Source organism: Oncorhynchus keta, chromosome 4 (assembly GCF_023373465.1).
Source record: "Oncorhynchus keta strain PuntledgeMale-10-30-2019 chromosome 4, Oket_V2, whole genome shotgun sequence".
NCBI lineage: Eukaryota > Metazoa > Chordata > Actinopteri > Salmoniformes > Salmonidae > Oncorhynchus > Oncorhynchus keta.
Window position 1 is genome coordinate 15836368 of NC_068424.1, and position 17745 is coordinate 15854112.

The window sequence follows — 17745 nt, forward strand, 5'->3', positions numbered from 1 at the left end:
GGGTATGGGATTAACATGAGGACTATGCTTTACCTCACTCTGAGGATACTGTGTGTGTATGTGTCGGTGCATTCATGTGTGTGTGTGTGTCTTCATGCTTACATGTGGATTTCAGGGTGGAGGTTGTTCATACCAGGAATCAGACTTGTCTAAATAGGTAAATCCTATCATTGTTGGGGGAGAGGAGAGAGAAGGAGGAGAAAAGGAGCGAAGAGGGGAGAGAGAAGGAGGAGAGGAGAGTGAAGGAGGAGAAAAGGAGCGGAGAGGGAAGGCGAGGAGAGGAGAGAGAAGGAGAAGAGAGAGGAGAAAGAAAAGGACAGAAAAGGAGAAGAGAGAAAAGGACAGGAGAGAAAAGGACAGGAGAGTGAAGGAGAAGAGAGAAAAGGAGAGGAGAGAAAAGGACAGGAGAGAGAAGGAGGAGAGAAAAGGAGAGGAGATGAGAGAAAAGGACTTGAGGGAGAAGGAGAAGAGAGAAAAGGAGAGGAGAAGAGAGAAAAGGAGAGGAGATGAGAGAAAAGGAGAGGAGGAGAGGAGAGAGGAGAAGAGAGAAAAGGAGAGGAGATGAGAGAAAAGGAGAGGACAGCAGAAAATCATTCTGCTTACATTGTTGACTTCTCCCCCACCTCCTCATGCAGTTGTATAAGGGTGAGATTTACATCTTTGAGGGATGGAGAGGGGAGGGACTAACTGGAAACAAGGGGGAGAAGAGGGGAGGAGTAGAGAAGAGAAGAATGTTGGAGGATATAAGGACCCTCAGACAGCTCCCACCTTACTCATTTTCCTCCTCACACACACCCCGGAGAGTCGAGCCGTCACACACACAGATCTGTAACCATGAGGCTGAGCATAATGGGAGTTCTGCTGTGCGCTACGCTGGTCGCCTGTGTCAACGTCATGCCTCAGAAAGACTTCAACCTGGAGAAGGTGAGAGAGAAAGAAAGACTGAGAGAACTGATAAAACAAATGAGAAAGGCTACAACAACAAAAAGAGAGCAGGCAAAGAGTTGAGAGAAGAGTGCTGTACAGTACAAGTGCAGAGAGAGAAGAGATTCTGGAGTTGAGGAGGGTCAGAGTAGAGAGAGGACAGTGGATCGATCATCTGCCATGACTATTAAATCAATTTGCATTGTGAGAATGAATGAATAGTGGTTCTTCTTTTTCTTCAAACTATATTCTCTCTCCCCAGATGGCTGGTAAGTGGTGGGTCGTGGGCTTTGCCACCAACGCCAAGTGGTTTATGAACCGTAAGGCTGATATGAAGATGGGAACTTCCATGATGCTGCCCACTGCCGAAGGTGACCTGGACATCAGCTGCGCCAACCAGAAGTGAGTTTGTGTGTGTGTGTGTGTCCGTGTGTGTGTGTCCATTTCACTCATATTGATGCTGCTCTTTCTCTCAGCGCTGATGGCTCTTGCTGGAGGATGACCGAAGTGGCCAAGAAGACTGACATACCAGGCCGCTTCACCTTCACCAGCCAGCGTGAGTTCACACACACACACACACACACACACACACACACACACACACACACACACAGTTAACATAACTTAACATAACTCTTTCTCCCTCTCTCTCAGGTTGGAACAATGAAAATGACATGCGTGTGGTAGCTGTCCAGTATGATGACTTTGCTCTGATCCACACCATCAAGACCAAACACGGAGTAACTGACGTGGTCAACAAACTCTTCAGTAAGTCTGTCTGGCTGCCTGCATGTCTGAAATTAATTCACACCTTTAGATTCTCATGTTTTGTGTCATTCATCACAGTTTCACTTTGGTCTCTGGTTTTAGCATGGTCATGTTACAGGTGGGTTATGTTAATCTGGTTGTGTTCTGTTAACCTGGTTGTGTTCTGTTAACCTGGTTATGTTCTGTTAACCTGGTTGTGTTCTGTTAACCTGGTTGTGTACTGTTAACCTGGTTATGTTCTGTTAACCTGGTTATGTTCTGTTAACCTGGTTGTCTTAACCTGGTTGTGTTGTGTTAACATGGTTATGTTCTGTTAACCTGGTTGTGTTCTGTTAACCTGGTTGTGTACTGTTAACCTGGTTATGTTCTGTTAACCTGGTTGTGTTCTGTTAACCTGGTTGTGTTCTGTTAACCTGGTTATGTTCTGTTAACCTGGCTGTGTTCTGTTAACCTGGTTATGTTCTGTTAACCTGGTTATGTTCTGTTAACCTGCTTGTGTTGTGTTAACCTGGTTGTGTTCTGTTAACCTGGTTGTGTTCTGTTAACCTGGTAGTGTTCTGTTAACCTGGTTGTGTTGTGTTAACCTGGTCGCGTTGTGTTAACCTGGTAGTGTTCTGTTAACCTGGTTGTGTTGTGTTAACCTGGTCGCGTTGTGTTAACCTGGTAGTGTTCTGTTAACCTGGTTGTGTTGTGTTAACCTGGTAGCGTTGTGTTAACTTGGTCGCGTTGTGTTGACCTGGTTGTGTTAACCTGCTTGTGTTAAATTTTTGTGTTGTGTGAACCTAGTTGTGTTGTGTTTACCTAGCTGTGTGTGTTAACCTGGTCGTGTTGTGTTAACCTGGCTGTGTTAATCTGGTTGTGTGTGTTTTCCTGGTTGTGTTGTGCTAACCTGGTTGTGTTATGTTAATCTGGTATTGTTTGTTAACCTGGTTGTGGTAACCTCGTAGTCTTGTGTTAACCTGGTAGTTTTGTGTTAACTGGGTTTTGTTGTGTTTACCTGGTTGTGTGTGTTAACCTGGTCGTGTTGTGTTAACCTGGCTGTGTTAACCTGGCTGTGTTAACCTGGTTGTGTTGTGTTTACCTGGTTGTGTTGTGTTAACTTGCTTGTGTTAACCTGGTTTTGTTGTGTTAACTGGGTTTTGTTGTGTTTACCTGGTTGTGTGGTTAACCCAATTGCGTTAACCTGCTTGTGTTAAAGTTTTTTGTTGTGTTTACCTGGTTGTGTGTGTTAACCTGGTTGTTTTAACCTGGTTCTGTTGTGCTAACCTGGTTGTGTTATCCTGGTAGTGTTTGTTAACCTGGTTGTTTTAATCTAGTTGTGTTAACCTGGTAGTGTTGTGTTAACTTGGTCGTGTTGTGTTAACCTGCTTGTGTTAAACTTTTGTGTTGTGTTTACCTGGTTGTGTGTGTTAACCTGGTCGTGTTGTGTTAACCTGGCTGTGTTAACCTGGTTGTGTGTGTTTACCTGGTTGTGTTTTGTTAACCTGGCTGTGTTTACCTGGTTGTGTTGTGTTAACCTGGCTGTGTTAACCTGGTCGTGTTGTGTTAACCTGGTCGTGTTGTGTTAACCTGGCTGTGTTAACCTGGTTGTGTGTGTTTACCTGGTTGTGTTGTGTTAACCTGGCTGTGTTAACCTGGCTGTGTTAACCTGGTTGTGTTGTGTTAACCTGGCTGTGTTAACCTGGTTGTGTTGTGTTAACCTGGCTGTGTTAACCTGGTTGTGTTGTGTTAACCTGGTTGTGTTGTGTTAACCTGGCTGTGTTAACTTGGTTGTATTGTATTAACCTGGATGTGTTAACCTGGTTGTGTTGTGTTAACCTGGCTGTGTTGTGTTAACCTGGCTGTGTTAACCTGGTTGTGTTGTGTTAACCTGGCTGTGTTGTGTTAACCTGGCTGTGTTAACCTGGTCGTGTTGTGTTAACCTGGCTGTGTTAACCTGGTCGTGTTGTGTTAACCTGGCTGTGTTAACCTGGTCGTGTTGTGTTAACCTGGTCGTGTTGTGTTAACCTGGCTGTGTTAACCTGGTTGTGTGTGTTTACCTGGTTGTGTTGTGTTAACCTGGCTGTGTTAACCTGGCTGTGTTAACCTGGTTGTGTTGTGTTAACCTGGCTGTGTTAACCTGGTTGTGTTGTGTTAACCTGGCTGTGTTAACCTGGTTGTGTTGTGTTAACCTGGTTGTGTTGTGTTAACCTGGCTGTGTTAACTTGGTTGTATTGTGTTAACCTGGATGTGTTAACCTGGTTGTGTTGTGTTAACCTGGCTGTGTTGTGTTAACCTGGCTGTGTTAACCTGGTTGTGTTGTGTTAACCTGGCTGTGTTGTGTTAACCTGGCTGTGTTAACCTGGTCGTGTTGTGTTAACCTGGCTGTGTTAACCTGGTCGTGTTAACCTGGTTGTGTGTGTTAACCTGGTTGTGTGTGGTACCCTGGTCGTGTTGTGTTAACCTGGCTGTGTTAACCTGGTTGTGTTGTGTTAACCTGGCTGTGTTAACCTGGTTGTGTTGTGTTAACCTGGCTGTGTTAACCTGGTTGTGTGTGTTAACCTGGCTGTGTTAACCTGGTTGTGTTGTGTTAACCTGGCTGTGTTAACCTGGTTGTGTGTGTTAACCTGGTCGTATTGTGTTAACCTGGCTGTGTTTACCTGGTCGTGTTGTGTTAACCTGGTTGTGTTGTGGTTGTAGGTCGCACTCCAGAGGTGAGTGCAGATGTCCAGAAGAAGTTCATGCAGTTCTCTCTGGATACAGGAATCCTCTCTGGGAACATTGTTTTCCTGCCCAACAATGGTACGACACCACACACACACACACACAGATGTACAATATTATTATGGTGATCAGATACATATGAATGTGCTTCCCTGGTAGAAATAATCTCCTCACTATTTTCTCCCTCCTCTCTATTGCAGGTGAATGTGCCGAGGCATAAATGTTCACTCATCCCATTCTCCCTCTGCTACTCTTCAACTGGCATCTGTCTCCATTTCACATCCAAACTCTTTTCCTGGAAGAAGACTGAAGACTGCAAACCCCAGCCACCCCCTCCCCCGGCAGAACAAACCCCAGCCACCCCTCCCCCGGCAGAACAAACCCCAGCCACCCCTCCCCCGGCAGAACAAACCCCAGCCACCCCTCCCCCAGCAGAACAAACCCCAGCCACCCCTCCCCCAGCAGAACAAACCCCAGCCACCCCCTCCCCCAGCAGAACAAACCCCAGCCACCCCCTCCCCCGGCAGAACAAACCCCAGCCACCCCCTCCCCCGGCAGAACAAACCCCAGCCACCCCTCCCCAGCAGAACAAACCCCAGCCACCCCCTCCCCGGCAGAACAAACCCCAGCCACCCCCTCCCCGGCAGAACAAACCCCAGCCACCCCTCCCCGGCAGAACAAACCCCAGCCACCCCTCCCCCGGCAGAACAAACCCCAGCCACCCCCTCCCCCGGCAGAACAAACCCCAGCCACCCCCTCCCCCGGCAGAACAAACCCCAGCCACCCCCTCCCCCGGCAGAACAAACCCCAGCCACCCCCTCCCCCAGCAGAACAAACCCCAGCCACCCCCTCCCCAGCAGAACAAACCCCAGCCACCCCTCCCCGGCAGAACAAACCCCAGCCACCCCTCCCCCGGCAGAACAAACCCCAGCCACCCCCTCCCCCGGCAGAACAAACCCCAGCCACCCCCTCCCCCGGCAGAACAAACCCCAGCCACCCCTCCCCCGGCAGAACAAACCCCAGCCACCCCTCCCCGGCAGAACAAACCCCAGCCACCCCTCCCCGGCAGAACAAACCCCAGCCACCCCCTCCCCGGCAGAACAAACCCCAGCCACCCCTCCCCCGGCAGAACAAACCCCAGCCACCCCTCCCCCGGCAGAACAAACCCCAGCCACCCCTCCCCCGGCAGAACAAACCCCAGCCACCCCTCCCCCGGCAGAACAAACCCCAGCCACCCCTCCCCGGCAGAACAAACCCCAGCCACCCCTCCCCCGGCAGAACAAACCCCAGCCACCCCTCCCCCGGCAGAACAAACCCCAGCCACCCCTCCCCCGGCAGAACAAACCCCAGCCACCCCTCCCCCGGCAGAACAAACCCCAGCCACCCCCTACCCCCGGCAGAACAAACCCCAGCCACCCCCTCCCCCGGCAGAACAAACCCCAGCCACCCCCTCCCCCGGCAGAACAAACCCCAGCCACCCCCTCCCCCAGCAGAACAAACCCCTTCACCTTTAATCCCCACTATTCCTATAAACCACTGTACACATTATTTTTTTTACTGCAGATTTCTCATTGAAATAAATAATCTTTAAAAACATACACATGATCCCTACTGTCACATTGGTCGGTGTCTGGTTGTGATGACCTGGGTGGTGTTGATCTGGGTGGTGTTGACCTGGTTGTGACGACCTGGTTGTGTTTACCTGGTTGTGTTTACCTGGTTGCGACGACCTGGGTGGTGTTGACCTGGGTGGTGTTGACCTGGTTGTGACGACCTGGTTGTGTTAACCTGGTTGAGGTCTTCATATTCGGAGTGAAGTGTGAGACGAAACGATGTAAGTAGAGGCAGCAATATCAAACAGGCTTTTGGTGCTTTCAGGACAACTGTGTCGGAGCTATAGAAAGAGGAATTCTGAGTTGGATGACCATTCTAAATTATTTTTCAGTGGGAGCTCGTTTTTTTCCGAGTTCCCAGTTGTCCTGAACGCCGCATGAGGGAAGGAGGTTGGGTTGAGTCATCATTAAAATGACAGGGTGCAGGTGTGTGGTGGCTGGAGAGTGAGAGAGTAAATGTGGTGTACTCTGCCCTCTACTGGTAGAAGCAGAGAATGACACGAATAACACAGCAATTGTCAGGCTATTGCTTCAGTTACAAGAATATATACAGTATGTTTTTATTAAAATTCATTTGACAAAATATTAAAATTATATATTGAGTGATTTATATCACAAATTCGAATTATTTTCAGCCAATTCATATCTATACAATTCAATATTAAAAACAAAATAAAGAATGCATAGTAAAAATATAACAATTTTCAAGGCTCATGGATTTAAAAATAACCAGAGCTTCAGCCACATGCAAAAATAACAAAGTTAATGCGTTTACCTAACTAACTGCTTCCCAGGCTTTGTCTTTCTCCTGCTTAGAGCAATTCATAACTGAGACAAGAAACACAAATAACATTCTACAGTATAAGCTCTAAGTGTTCTGTTCCACCATTACAGACAGAGGCTCTAAGTGTTCTGTTCCACCATTATAGACAGAGGCTCTAAGTGTTCTGTTCCACCATTATAGGCAGAGGCTCTAAGTGTTCTGTTCCACCATTACAGACAGAGGCTCTAAGTGTTCTGTTCCACCATTATAGACAGAGGCTCTTAGTGTTCTGTTCCACCATTATAGACAGAGGCTCTAAGTGTTCTGTTCCACCATTATAGACAAAGGCTCTAAGTGTTCTGTTCCACCATTATAGACAAAGGCTCTAAGTGTTCTGTTCCACCATTATAGACAAAGGCTCTAAGTGTTCTGTTCCACCATTATAGACAGAGGCTCTAAGTGTTCTGTTCCACTATTATAGACAGAGGCTCTAAGTGTTCTGTTCCACCATTATAGACAGAGGCTCTAAGTGTTCTGTTCCACCATTATAGACAGAGGCTCTAAGTGTTCTGTTCCACCATTATAGACAGAGGCTCTAAGTGTTCTGTTCCACCATTATAGACAGAAGCTCTGAGTGTTCTGTTCCACCATCACAGAGGCTCTAAGTGTTCTGTTCCACCATCACAGAGGCTCTAAGTGTTCTGTTCCACCATCACAGAGGCTCTAAGTGTTCTGTTCCACCACCACAGAGGCTCTAAGTGTTCTGTTCCACCATCACAGAGGCTCTAAGTGTTCTGTTCCACCACCACAGAGGCTCTAAGTGTTCTGTTCCACCATCACAGAGGCTCTAGGTGTTCTGTTCCACCATCAGAGGCTCTAGGTGTTCTGTTCCACCATCAGAGGCCTACCCTGGTTGGCTGGAGGGCACATTCATTGAGAAGGTACGGAAAGAGTCTCTCAGTGAAAGTGTGTGTAATAGTGTATAAATGTGTGTTATTATCAGGGTCAGAGAATGACAGCATCCCTCTGTCCCAGTCCAGCTGCACTCTGATCCTCTGCGGTTTCTTTCTCAATCTGAGCTGGATGTCTGGCCTCGGAGGGGACTCTACTTTATATCGAATATCACCATCAATATCATAACCATAAGCATCACAGGGGCTTGCACACCAAAGGCTTAAACACCAGAATCCACTTTCTACTTTTGCCTTCCTCTGGACAGACTCTGCTATCACACCCAGGGCTGTATTAAACCCTACCTCAACGTCCCAGCTGTGTGTCCCGGAGGTAAAGCCCTCAGAGCCCAAGACCATTTTATAGTAATTAAATCTCTCTGGGTTTTCAGGAAGCTGCTGTCTCTCTTTATTGTATATGGCACTGGTCAGGTTCTCAGACAGGATGCGCTTTGGGTTGGCAATGTTGGGGTCTAGAATCACAGAATCTGAGGACAGAGAACAGAGATACAGTGTTGGGTTGGGTTGGCAGTGTTGGGGTCCAGAATCACAGAATCTGAGGAGGGAGATCAGAGATACAGTGTTGGGTTGGGTTGGCAGTGTTGGGGTCCAGAATCACAGAATCTGAGGAGGGAGATCAGAGATACAGTGTTGGGTTGGGTTGGCAGTGTTGGGGTCCAGAATCACAGAATCTGAGGAGGGAGATCAGAGATACAGTGTTGGGTTGGGTTGGCAGTGTTGGGGTCCAGAATCACAGAATCTGAGGAGGGAGATCAGAGATACAGTGTTGGGTTGGGTTGGCAGTGTTGGGGTCCAGAATCACAGAATCTGAGGAGGGAGATCAGAGATACAGTGTTGGGTTGGGTTGGCAGTGTTGGGGTCCAGAATCACAGAATCTGAGGAGGGAGATCAGAAATACAGTGTTGGGTTGGGTTGGCAGTGTTGGGGTCCAGAATCACAGAATCTGAGGAGGGAGATCAGAGATACAGTGTTGGGTTGGGTTGGCAGTGTTGGGGTCCAGAATCACAGAATCTGAGGAGGGAGATCAGAGATACAGTGTTGGGTTGGGTTGGCAGTGTTGGGGTCCAGAATCACAGAATCTGAGGAGGGAGATCAGAGATACAGTGTTGGGTTGGGTTGGCAGTGTTGGGGTCCAGAATCACAGAATCTGAGGAGGGAGATCAGAGATACAGTGTTGGGGTCCAGAATCACAGAATCTGAGGAGGGAGATCAGAGATACAGTGTTGGGTTGGGTTGGCAGTGTTGGGGTCCAGAATCACAGAATCTGAGGAGGGAGATCAGAGATACAGTGTTGGGTTGGGTTGGCAGTGTTGGGGTCCAGAATCACAGAATCTGAGGAGGGAGATCAGAGATACAGTGTTGGGGTCCAGAATCACAGAATCTGAGGAGGGAGATCAGAGATACAGTGTTGGGTTGGGTTGGCAGTGTTGGGGTCCAGAATCACAGAATCTGAGGAGGGAGATCAGAGATACAGTGTTGGGTTGGGTTGGCAGTGTTGGGGTCCAGAATCACAGAATCTGAGGAGGGAGATCAGAGATACAGTGTTGGGGTTCAGAATCACAGAATCTGAGGAGGGAGATCAGAGATACAGTGTTGGGTTGGGTTGGCAGTGTTGGGGTCCAGAATCACAGAATCTGAGGAGGGAGATCAGAGATCTATGAGTGCTCCTGAGACCAGCTGTGGATCCGGCAGTGTGCACTGGGTTCTGGAAGAACATTCAGGAGTCAGTGTTGCTGTAGGGTTGGGTTCAGAACCACAGAGAAGAGAAAGATAGGAGGCAGATCACTTACCTTACCACTGTGACCTTATAGTTCTGAAAAAAAAACAGAAGACAAGATTAAATTAAACAATCAATATTTATCAGTCAACCAATACACATACCAACACATCACGTCAATTTAGAGAGAGCAGTGCTGACCTTCAGGAATGAGATGTCTTCAGCTCTCAGCTCCTCCTCTAAGGCTCTGATTGTGTCTGAAAGTGATGATATCTCTCTGCTCATCTCCTCAATCTTCTCCTTCATCGCCTGACTCTTCTGCTCCTCTTCCTCCCTCAGAACAGCTATCCTCACCTCCTCTTCCTCTCGTAGAAACTGGTGGAGCTTCTCAAATTCCTTTCTGATCCGTATCTCTGTGCTCTGGGCCTTGTTCTGGAGACAGTGAGAGGAACGGTAGTAAACTATCTGCATAAACACTGGATCATACATATTCTGCACAACGCTATCGAGTCATTATCCTTACTTTAATATCCTTAACTTCCTTCAAGCCCTTCAGCTTCTTCTGTAAGGGCTTCAGGACCGTCTGGAGTTCTTCCTGGCATAAGCAGAGGTTGAGTGAATATGAGAGAGAAATAGATGGAGGAGTCAAAGTGTATTAACAAAGGGGAATTTTTAGGAACATCCCTTTCCATGTTAAAATGTGATGTGAATACAGGTTAGAATGCTGTGCAACTATAGTTTTTCATTGTTACTTAATATGCAGACAATGGCCGCTGTTTAATATTGCTGTTGTTTGAGTTTTTCTGTGTGTTTCTATTACTATTTGTATTCTACTGTACCCTGTGGTCCTGTGCAGCTTCGTCTATGGGGCAGCAGTCATGTTTTTTGTGGGTTTTTGAGGTCTGACACACAACACAGATGGGCTGTTTTATCATCCAGACAGAAGAGCTTGAGTTTCTCGTTGTGCAGATTGCAGTGCTCCTCAGACTCCCCTGAATCTCTCCGCCTCCTCTCCTGTAAGAAGGCCTCACACAGGTTCTTTAAGACCAGGTTACAGGGAGGATCTGCCCTTGAAGATCTTCTCCTGCAAACTGGACATTCCTTTTCTGCCTTCCCCCTGCAGTATTCCTGCAGACAGGCTTTACAGAAGCTGTGACTACATGACAGGATGACAGGATCCTTGAAGATGTCACAGCACAGGATAGATCGTCCTCTTGGAGAGATAATCTGGAAGCCATTTTGTTCTTGTGACAATCCCTCCTCTGGAATGACCGAGCCTTGTACAAAAGTTAACTTTCACTTTTGATTCTGATTGTTAAAAACCTAGTGTGATTAAGCAGCAGCGTGAGATCCCTGTTTTTAGTATGTATTTCTCACGGTAGTTGTAAAGGTCATTTCTCTCCTCCCAGGGTTTTCTGTGTGTTCAGTCTGGTTTCTCCGAGCAGGTAGTTTAGAGAACACATGACAGATCATCGATACCGTCAACCATCGATGTTCACACACTAAACTTCTGAAAGGGAAGTCACGTAGGAGGTGGAGCTTTGAGACCAGGAAACCATGATCACGTGATGAGTAGGGCCTATTTGACGCCCTGTACGCACAGCTCACAAAGTAAATAATAATTTCACCACTAAATTGCAATCTCAAAACAGACACAGCCCATGATTAAGCCCCTCGCCTTTACTGTGTCTGTGCCACAAGAGCTAACACAAATCTTCTGTAGGTTACATGGTATACAAAACACACCTGACAATGGGAGGAGAGGAGGGATTCTATAGGGTTGTGTCATCATTAGAATGACAGGATGATTGGATGCTGTAATCTGTCCTCTACTCGTGGCTGTAGAGACATTTCAAAGTAAAACTCAGAAGTATTCCATAGGAGGGTTTTATTCACGTGTTACTTTATAAACATAGAAAGGGAGAGAAAGCATGAACAACGAGGGTAAAGAGAAGGAGTACAATGTTCTGCAGCCATTTTGTTTATATGAACAACAGCCATTTGTACAGTTCATTGTGATACTTATTAAACAGAGGGATGGAAGTAAAACCTTTGTAGCCCACTTAACAATATTTTTTTTTTACTAAATGAAACTAACATGAAATCTATTTGGTACAAAATATAAAATAATACAGTGTGACACTGAAACATTGTAGACATTGATCCCAATGCTGGACTTAGACAATGTGTGATCCCAGTGCTGGACTTAGACAATGTGTGATCCCAGTGCTGGACTTAGACATACAGGCAACAAGCATCATTCACATGATGACGATGCGTCTGTATTTTAATGATAACTTCAGCTTCCTGTCTCTCTGTGGCTCAGTCTTCATCCCAACACCACGGGTGACGTCTCAAACATATATTTCTTCATCTGAAACAATATATAAAGAATATATATGAACAGATCCACTCTATTATGATCACATACAATATCTTGACAATATCTCCTACTCAGTGTGTGTGTGTGTGTGTGTGTGTTTGTGCATGTGTGTCTAACCTGTCTCTGCTTCCTCCTGGTCTGCATTTCCTGCTGCTGCTTTAGCCGCACCTCCTCCAGACTCAGACTCCCACCTGCGCACACACACACACACACACAATTTTACGGAATCCACCCGTCTCATATAAACTAAAACAAATAGTTGTACCACGGTGCGCCCTTGTGGCTATAAATAGAACTACAGCAGATAAATCTACCTACAAAGACACAGTAATGTCTTCAGACAGTGCTCCACAAGGGAGAGTATGCTGGTATCTACCTACAGAGACACAGTAATGTCTCCAGACAGTGCTCCACAAGGGAGAGTATGCTGGTATCTACCGACAGAGACACAGTAATGTCTCCAGACAGTGCTCCACAAGGGAGAGTATGCTGGTATCTACTGACAGAGACACAGTAATGTCTCCAGACAGTGCTCCACAAGGGAGAGTATGCTGGTATCTACTGACAGAGACACAGTAATGTCTCCAGACAGTGCTCCACAAGGGAGAGTATGCTGGTGTTCTCCAGACAGTACTCCACAAGGGAGAGTATGCTGGTGTTCTCCAGACAGTGCTCCACAAGGGAGTGTATGCTGGTATCTACCTACAAAGACACAGTAATGTCTCCAGACAGTGCTCCACAAGGGAGAGTATGCTGGTGTTCTCCAGACAGTGCTCCACAAGGGAGAGTATGCTGGTGTTCTCCAGACAGCGCTCCACAAGGGAGAGTATGCTGGTATCTACCGACAGAGACACAGTAATGTCTCCAGACAGTGCTCCACAAGGGAGAGTATGCTAGTATCTACCGACAGAGACACAGTAATGTCTCCAGACAGTGCTCTACAAGGGAGAGTATGCTGGTATCTACGGACAGAGACACAGTAATGTCTCCAGACAGTGGTCCACAAGGGAGAGTATGCTGGTGTTCTCCAGACAGTGCTCCACAAGGGAGAGTATGCTGGTATCTACCGACAGAGACACAGTAATGTCTCCAGACAGTGCTCCACAAGGGAGAGTATGCTGGTGTTCTCCAGACAGTGCTCCACAAGGGAGAGTATGCTGGTGTTCTCCAGACAGTGCTCCACAAGGGAGAGTATGCTGGTGTTCTCCAGACAGTGCTCTACAAGGGAGAGTATGCTGGTGTTCTCCAGACAGTGCTCCACAAGGGAGAGTATGCTGGTTGCTGTGAAACATGTTAGAGCATGTCATTCTAATCCCATTAGACTCATTATTAACATTTAACTCTTCAAGGACTCACCTTGTTTATCACTGCATCTATGTGCTTGGAGATGTGTGTGTGTGTGTGTGTGTGTGTGTGTGTGTGTGTGTGTGTGTGTGTGTGTGTGTGTGTGTGTGTGTGTGTGTGTGTGTGTGTGTGTGTGTGTGTGTGTGTGTGTGTGTGTGTGTGTGTGTGTGTGTGTGTGTGTCACCTAGCTACAGATTGTAACTCCCCAAAACTGAACCATTATATTAGTAGTTACAGGTGTGGCTATATTAGTAGTTACAGGTGTGGCTATATTAGTAGTTACAGGTGTGGCTATATTAGTAGTTACAGGTGTGGCTATATTAGTAGTTACAGGTGTGGCTATATTAGTAGTTACAGGTGTGGCTATATTAGTAGTTACAGGTGTGGCTATATTAGTAGTTACAGGTGTGGCTATATTAGTAGTTACAGGTGTGGCTATATTAGTAGTTACAGGTGTGGCTATATTAGTAGTTACATGTGTGGCTATATTAGTAGTTACAGGTGTGGCTATATTAGTAGTTACAGGTGTGGCTATATTAGTAGTTACAGGTGTGGCTATATTAGTAGTTACAGGTGTGGCTATATTAGTAGTTACAGGTGTGGCTATATTAGTAGTTACAGGTGTGGCTATATTAGTAGTTACAGGTGTGGCTATATTAGTAGTTACAGGTGTGGCTATATTAGTAGTTACAGGTGTGGCTATATTAGTAGTTACAGGTGTGGCTATATTAGTAGTTACAGGTGTGGCTATATTAGTAGTTACAGGTGTGGCTATACAAAACGTAGGCAGAGATTTTTCAACTAACCTGGTTTTGGCGATAATACCTTCGTCCTCGATTCGTGGAAACAGGAGTCTCATAAAATGTCTGTGTCCATTTGAATTTAGAAAATGCTCAGTTATTAAAATAAATAAAGGTTTTGCTCCATGAAGCAATCCAACAATGTGTACCCCGCCATCTTGTCTATTTCAAGTCTTTTCTCATTGATGGAGACAGGTGTCTGTCATCGTGGACCCATCTGTCTCAATCAAAGATTTGAAAAATATATTTACAAGTCAGTCATTTAGCAGATGCTGTTGTCCAGATTGATTTACAGGAGCAATTAGGGTTAAGCGTCTTGCTCGAGGGCACGTGGACAGATTTTCAAAACAGCAACCTATGTGTTACTGTCTCAACACGCTTTACCGCTAGGCTACCTGCTGCCCCAGTGGTGCCACACACATTGTTCAATTACTTCAAGGTGCAAAACATTTAGATTTATTTTTATAACAGAGCATTTTCTAAATTCAAACAAACCCCCTGCAACTAGACACAGATATTTTACGAGACTCCTGTTTCCACGAATCGAGGACGAAGATAGTATCGCCTATACCAGGTTAGTTTAAAAATATCTGCCAACGTTTTGTATAGCCACAACTGTAACTACCAGTATAAATGTGAAATTGTGGGGTTAAATCACATTATCTGGTGTTACAATCTGTAGCCATATCTCACCAACACTGCTGGGGTCAATGGAGACATAGGGTGTAGCTCTGCTCAGCCTCAGATCCTCCAAAGCTGCCAGCTCTGCCTCCGCCTCTGCACACCAATCAGAGACACACACTCCCTTAATCAACCAATTAAAACACACACACCCCTCCCTCCCCCCAATCAACAAATGAACAGGGCAATTAATTTTAGGGCTTCCCCCTCTAGGCTGATCCTAGATGAGGATGATGATGGTGTGGAGGAACAGGAGGAAGAGGATGATAATGATGATGACAAGCACATTCCTCTCAGTGTCACAAAACACAGTCAAAGACAAAGGACTCACTTTGCTGGATCTCTATTCTTTTCTTGGGGTTAGGAGGGATGACCGTGAAAGCTTTGTGACTGAAACCGACAAACAGAAATTCATTCAATAAAATGTCATGCCAATGTGACAAGCCAGTCTGGCAGTTCACATCAAATTGGACAGGCTTTCAGCTAAGCTACTCTGAAATTCAAATGCCAAACGTCTAAGTGACAGTTTGTAACATGTAATAAAGGGCCTAACAGGATCTGGTGAGGGTACAGAGCTTGACACAACACCTGCGTGCCAGCTGGTGGTAGGTAGGATTATAGAACCAGCAGCAGGTGGCTTGGTGCTGAAGACTGAGCTATTTCCAGCTACCAGCTAGCTGTATACAACACACCACACACCTGCAAATAACCATACAGATAGGGCTAGAGTATACTGAGGTAGGTTATAGGAGTCCTCTCATAGGGCACGAGTGACCAAGCCTTCTGGAGAGCGACTGGGTGTGCAGGCTTTCATTCCAACCTTGCTATAGAGTAACACAACTGGTTCAGCTAATCAAAGGTCCCAGCCGAGAATCCAGTGTGTCGGACCGGGGCTGGAGCCTAGAGTAGCCTATAAATATTCAAACCCAGCAACTCTCCAGGACCAGGGTTGACTACCCATAGGGCCTTCTTGAAGAGGACAAGTACTTCAGCTGTCCCTCTCACCTCTGAATTGCATAGTGCGCCCTGGGTCTCGAAGTCCGTTCCTCTTCCTGCCTCGCCTGAGATGCTTCTTTAGACTTTGAAGAAGTTACAGTTGATTTTGGAGACGTGGCTGTTGGTTTTTGACAGAGCACAGCTGATTTCGAAGAGGAGAGTGTTGATTTGGGAGCGGTGGAGGTTGATCTCGCTCTCCTATCGCACCTGGGAGCGCACAGCTTGACCTGCTGCTGGGTCTTCGTGGTCTCGCATCGGTCGCTATGGATACATCTGGGACAGCTCGACGCCCGCGGTTTGCGAGGAGCTGTGACTTTGTGTTGAGTTGTCGATGCTGGTTTCGTTTCAACCGGTTTTGTTTTCACTTCGACGACTCTTGTTTTCGTTTCAATAACAGGTTTTTGCTTGATAACCCTTGTGGTCGGCATTTTATCAATAACAAATATATAGGCTCGGTCAAGGCTCCAAATAAATTCCTTATCATCTCACCTTGTCAATAATAGTTGATTCGGTTCTACAATGGTTTTATCAAATCTCTGAATTAGTAGGCTATTAGCCTGTGAGGTGCTGGATGCTGTGGAACTGTCTGGCTTGTCTGCCTTCACCTGGCAACCGCTTGTTGACGTGGAATCCCGTGCCACGCGCAGGCTGCCGGGGCAAATTAAATTCAAAAGGTTTTAACTGTAATCCGATTACTGACTGGGCAGAATCCCCAAAGGATGCTTGACCTTGTAATGAGCATAGCAGCAGGAAGTGGGGTAGCGGAGGGCACCCCCTGAAAAATCATAATAAAAAAATTGATAATACTTTTTTCAACAAAATCTATATCCTTCTTGGAAAAAGCATTTTTTTCAACAACAAAAAACGAATCTTTTTGACGAAAAAATAATTTCACACTAGTATTAGATATACAGTAGACATCTGTAGTTATGGTAAAATGTTTTTTTTTCAGCATCTCTGCAAAAAAAGGTAGTTCATTTAAGAACAGTGTCTTGCAGGATTCAATAGTCATAAATTGTAAGAGTTGTTGCCCTGCCATTTTCTCTGTGATGTCATTCTAATGGGATCCATAAAGAACCTAACCCTGTCTCTTTCTCTGTGATGTCATTCTAATGGGATCCATAAAGAACACAACCCTGTCTCTTTCTCTGTGATGTCATTCTAATGGGATCCATAAAGAACACAACCCTGTCTCTTTCTCTGTGATGTCATTATAATGGGATCCAGAAAGAACACAACCCTGTCTCTTTCTCTGTGATGTCATTCTAATGGGATCCAGAAAGAACACAACCCTGTCTCTTTCTCTGTGATGTCATTCTAATGGGATCCATAAAGAACACAACCCTGTCTCTTTCTCTGTGATGTCATTCTAATGGGATCCATAAAGAACACAACCCTGTCTCTTTCTCTGTGATGTCATTCTAATGGGATCTATAAAGAACACAACCCTGTCTCTTTCTCTGTGATGTCATTCTAATGGGATCTATAAAGAACACAACCCTGTCTCTTTCTCTGTGATGTCATTCTAATGGGATCCATAAAGAACACAACCCTGTCTCTTTCTCTGTGATGTCATTCTAATGGGATCCATAAAGAACACAACCCTGTCTCTTTCTCTGTGAGGTCATTCTAATGGGATCCAGAAAGAACACAACCCTGTCTCTTTCTCTGTGATGTCATTCTAATGGGATCCATAAAGAACACAACCCTGTCTCTTTCTCTGTGATGTCATTATAATGGGATCCAGAAAGAACACAACCCTGTCTCTTTCTCTGTGATGTCATTCTAATGGGATCCATAAAGAACACAACCCTGTCTCTTTCTCTGTGATGTCATTCTAATGGGATCCATAAAGAACACAACCCTGTCTCTTTCTCTGTGATGTCATTCTAATGGGATCCATAAAGAACACAACCCTGTCTCTTTCTCTGTGATGTCATTCTAATGGGATCTATAAAGAACACAACCCTGTCTCTTTCTCTGTGATGTCATTCTAATGGGATCCATAAAGAACCTAACCCTGTCTCTTTCTCTGTGATGTCATTCTAATGGGATCCATAAAGAACACAACCCTGTCTCTTT

General features: G+C 45.9%; 3 protein-coding genes and 1 pseudogene across 3 annotated transcripts; 1 reads left to right on the top strand and 3 right to left on the bottom strand.

Moving 5' to 3' along the window:
• Window positions 1-756: 756 nt before the first annotated feature.
• On the top strand, window positions 757-4757 carry LOC118378716 (lipocalin-like). The gene is made up of 6 exons (XM_052501549.1): window positions 757-924; window positions 1187-1326; window positions 1401-1480; window positions 1579-1692; window positions 4372-4473; window positions 4596-4757. The coding sequence occupies exons 1-6, from the start codon at window positions 835-837 to the stop codon at window positions 4613-4615; spliced, it is 546 nt and encodes a 181-aa protein (XP_052357509.1). The 5' UTR covers window positions 757-834; the 3' UTR covers window positions 4616-4757.
• A 2900-nt stretch (window positions 4758-7657) lies between these two features.
• On the bottom strand, window positions 7658-8222 carry LOC127906007 (zinc-binding protein A33-like; the record flags this gene model as incomplete). The annotated part of the gene is made up of 1 exon (XM_052498291.1): window positions 7658-8222. A coding segment is annotated over one exon (555 nt), but the record flags the coding sequence as incomplete, so codon positions are not given.
• Window positions 8223-8229: 7 nt separating this feature from the next.
• LOC118378718 (E3 ubiquitin-protein ligase TRIM35-like) lies at window positions 8230-11018 on the bottom strand (annotated as a pseudogene).
• Window positions 11019-11330: 312 nt separating this feature from the next.
• Window positions 11331-16393, bottom strand: zgc:194621 (uncharacterized protein LOC795037 homolog). The gene is made up of 5 exons (XM_052501557.1): window positions 15673-16393; window positions 14999-15057; window positions 14680-14763; window positions 11960-12033; window positions 11331-11833 (listed from the first exon to the last, which is right to left on the bottom strand). Exons 1-5 carry the CDS (start codon window positions 16089-16091, stop codon window positions 11789-11791), a joined length of 681 nt encoding a protein of 226 aa, XP_052357517.1. The 5' UTR covers window positions 16092-16393; the 3' UTR covers window positions 11331-11788.
• Window positions 16394-17745: the final 1352 nt, after the last annotated feature.

What these genes read in the sequence shown, in the direction of transcription:
- zgc:194621 (XM_052501557.1), bottom strand. Translation starts at nt 16,091, where the DNA reads ATGCCGACCACAAGGGTTATCAAGCAAAAACCTGTTATTGAAACGAAA. An exon ending in GCGCACTATGCAATTCAGAG is followed by an intron (nt 15,058 to 15,672) that starts GTGAGAGGGACA and finishes TGTCGGTTTCAG; the next exon opens with TCACAAAGCTTTCACGGTCA. An exon ending in CATTGACCCCAGCAGTGTTG is followed by an intron (nt 12,034 to 14,679) that starts GTGAGATATGGC and finishes GTGTGTGCGCAG; the next exon opens with GTGGGAGTCTGAGTCTGGAG.
- LOC118378716 (XM_052501549.1), top strand. Translation starts at nt 835, where the DNA reads ATGAGGCTGAGCATAATGGGAGTTCTGCTGTGCGCTACGCTGGTCGCC. An exon ending in AAGACTTCAACCTGGAGAAG is followed by an intron (nt 925 to 1,186) that starts GTGAGAGAGAAA and finishes CTCTCTCCCCAG; the next exon opens with ATGGCTGGTAAGTGGTGGGT. An exon ending in ATCAGCTGCGCCAACCAGAA is followed by an intron (nt 1,327 to 1,400) that starts GTGAGTTTGTGT and finishes TCTTTCTCTCAG; the next exon opens with CGCTGATGGCTCTTGCTGGA.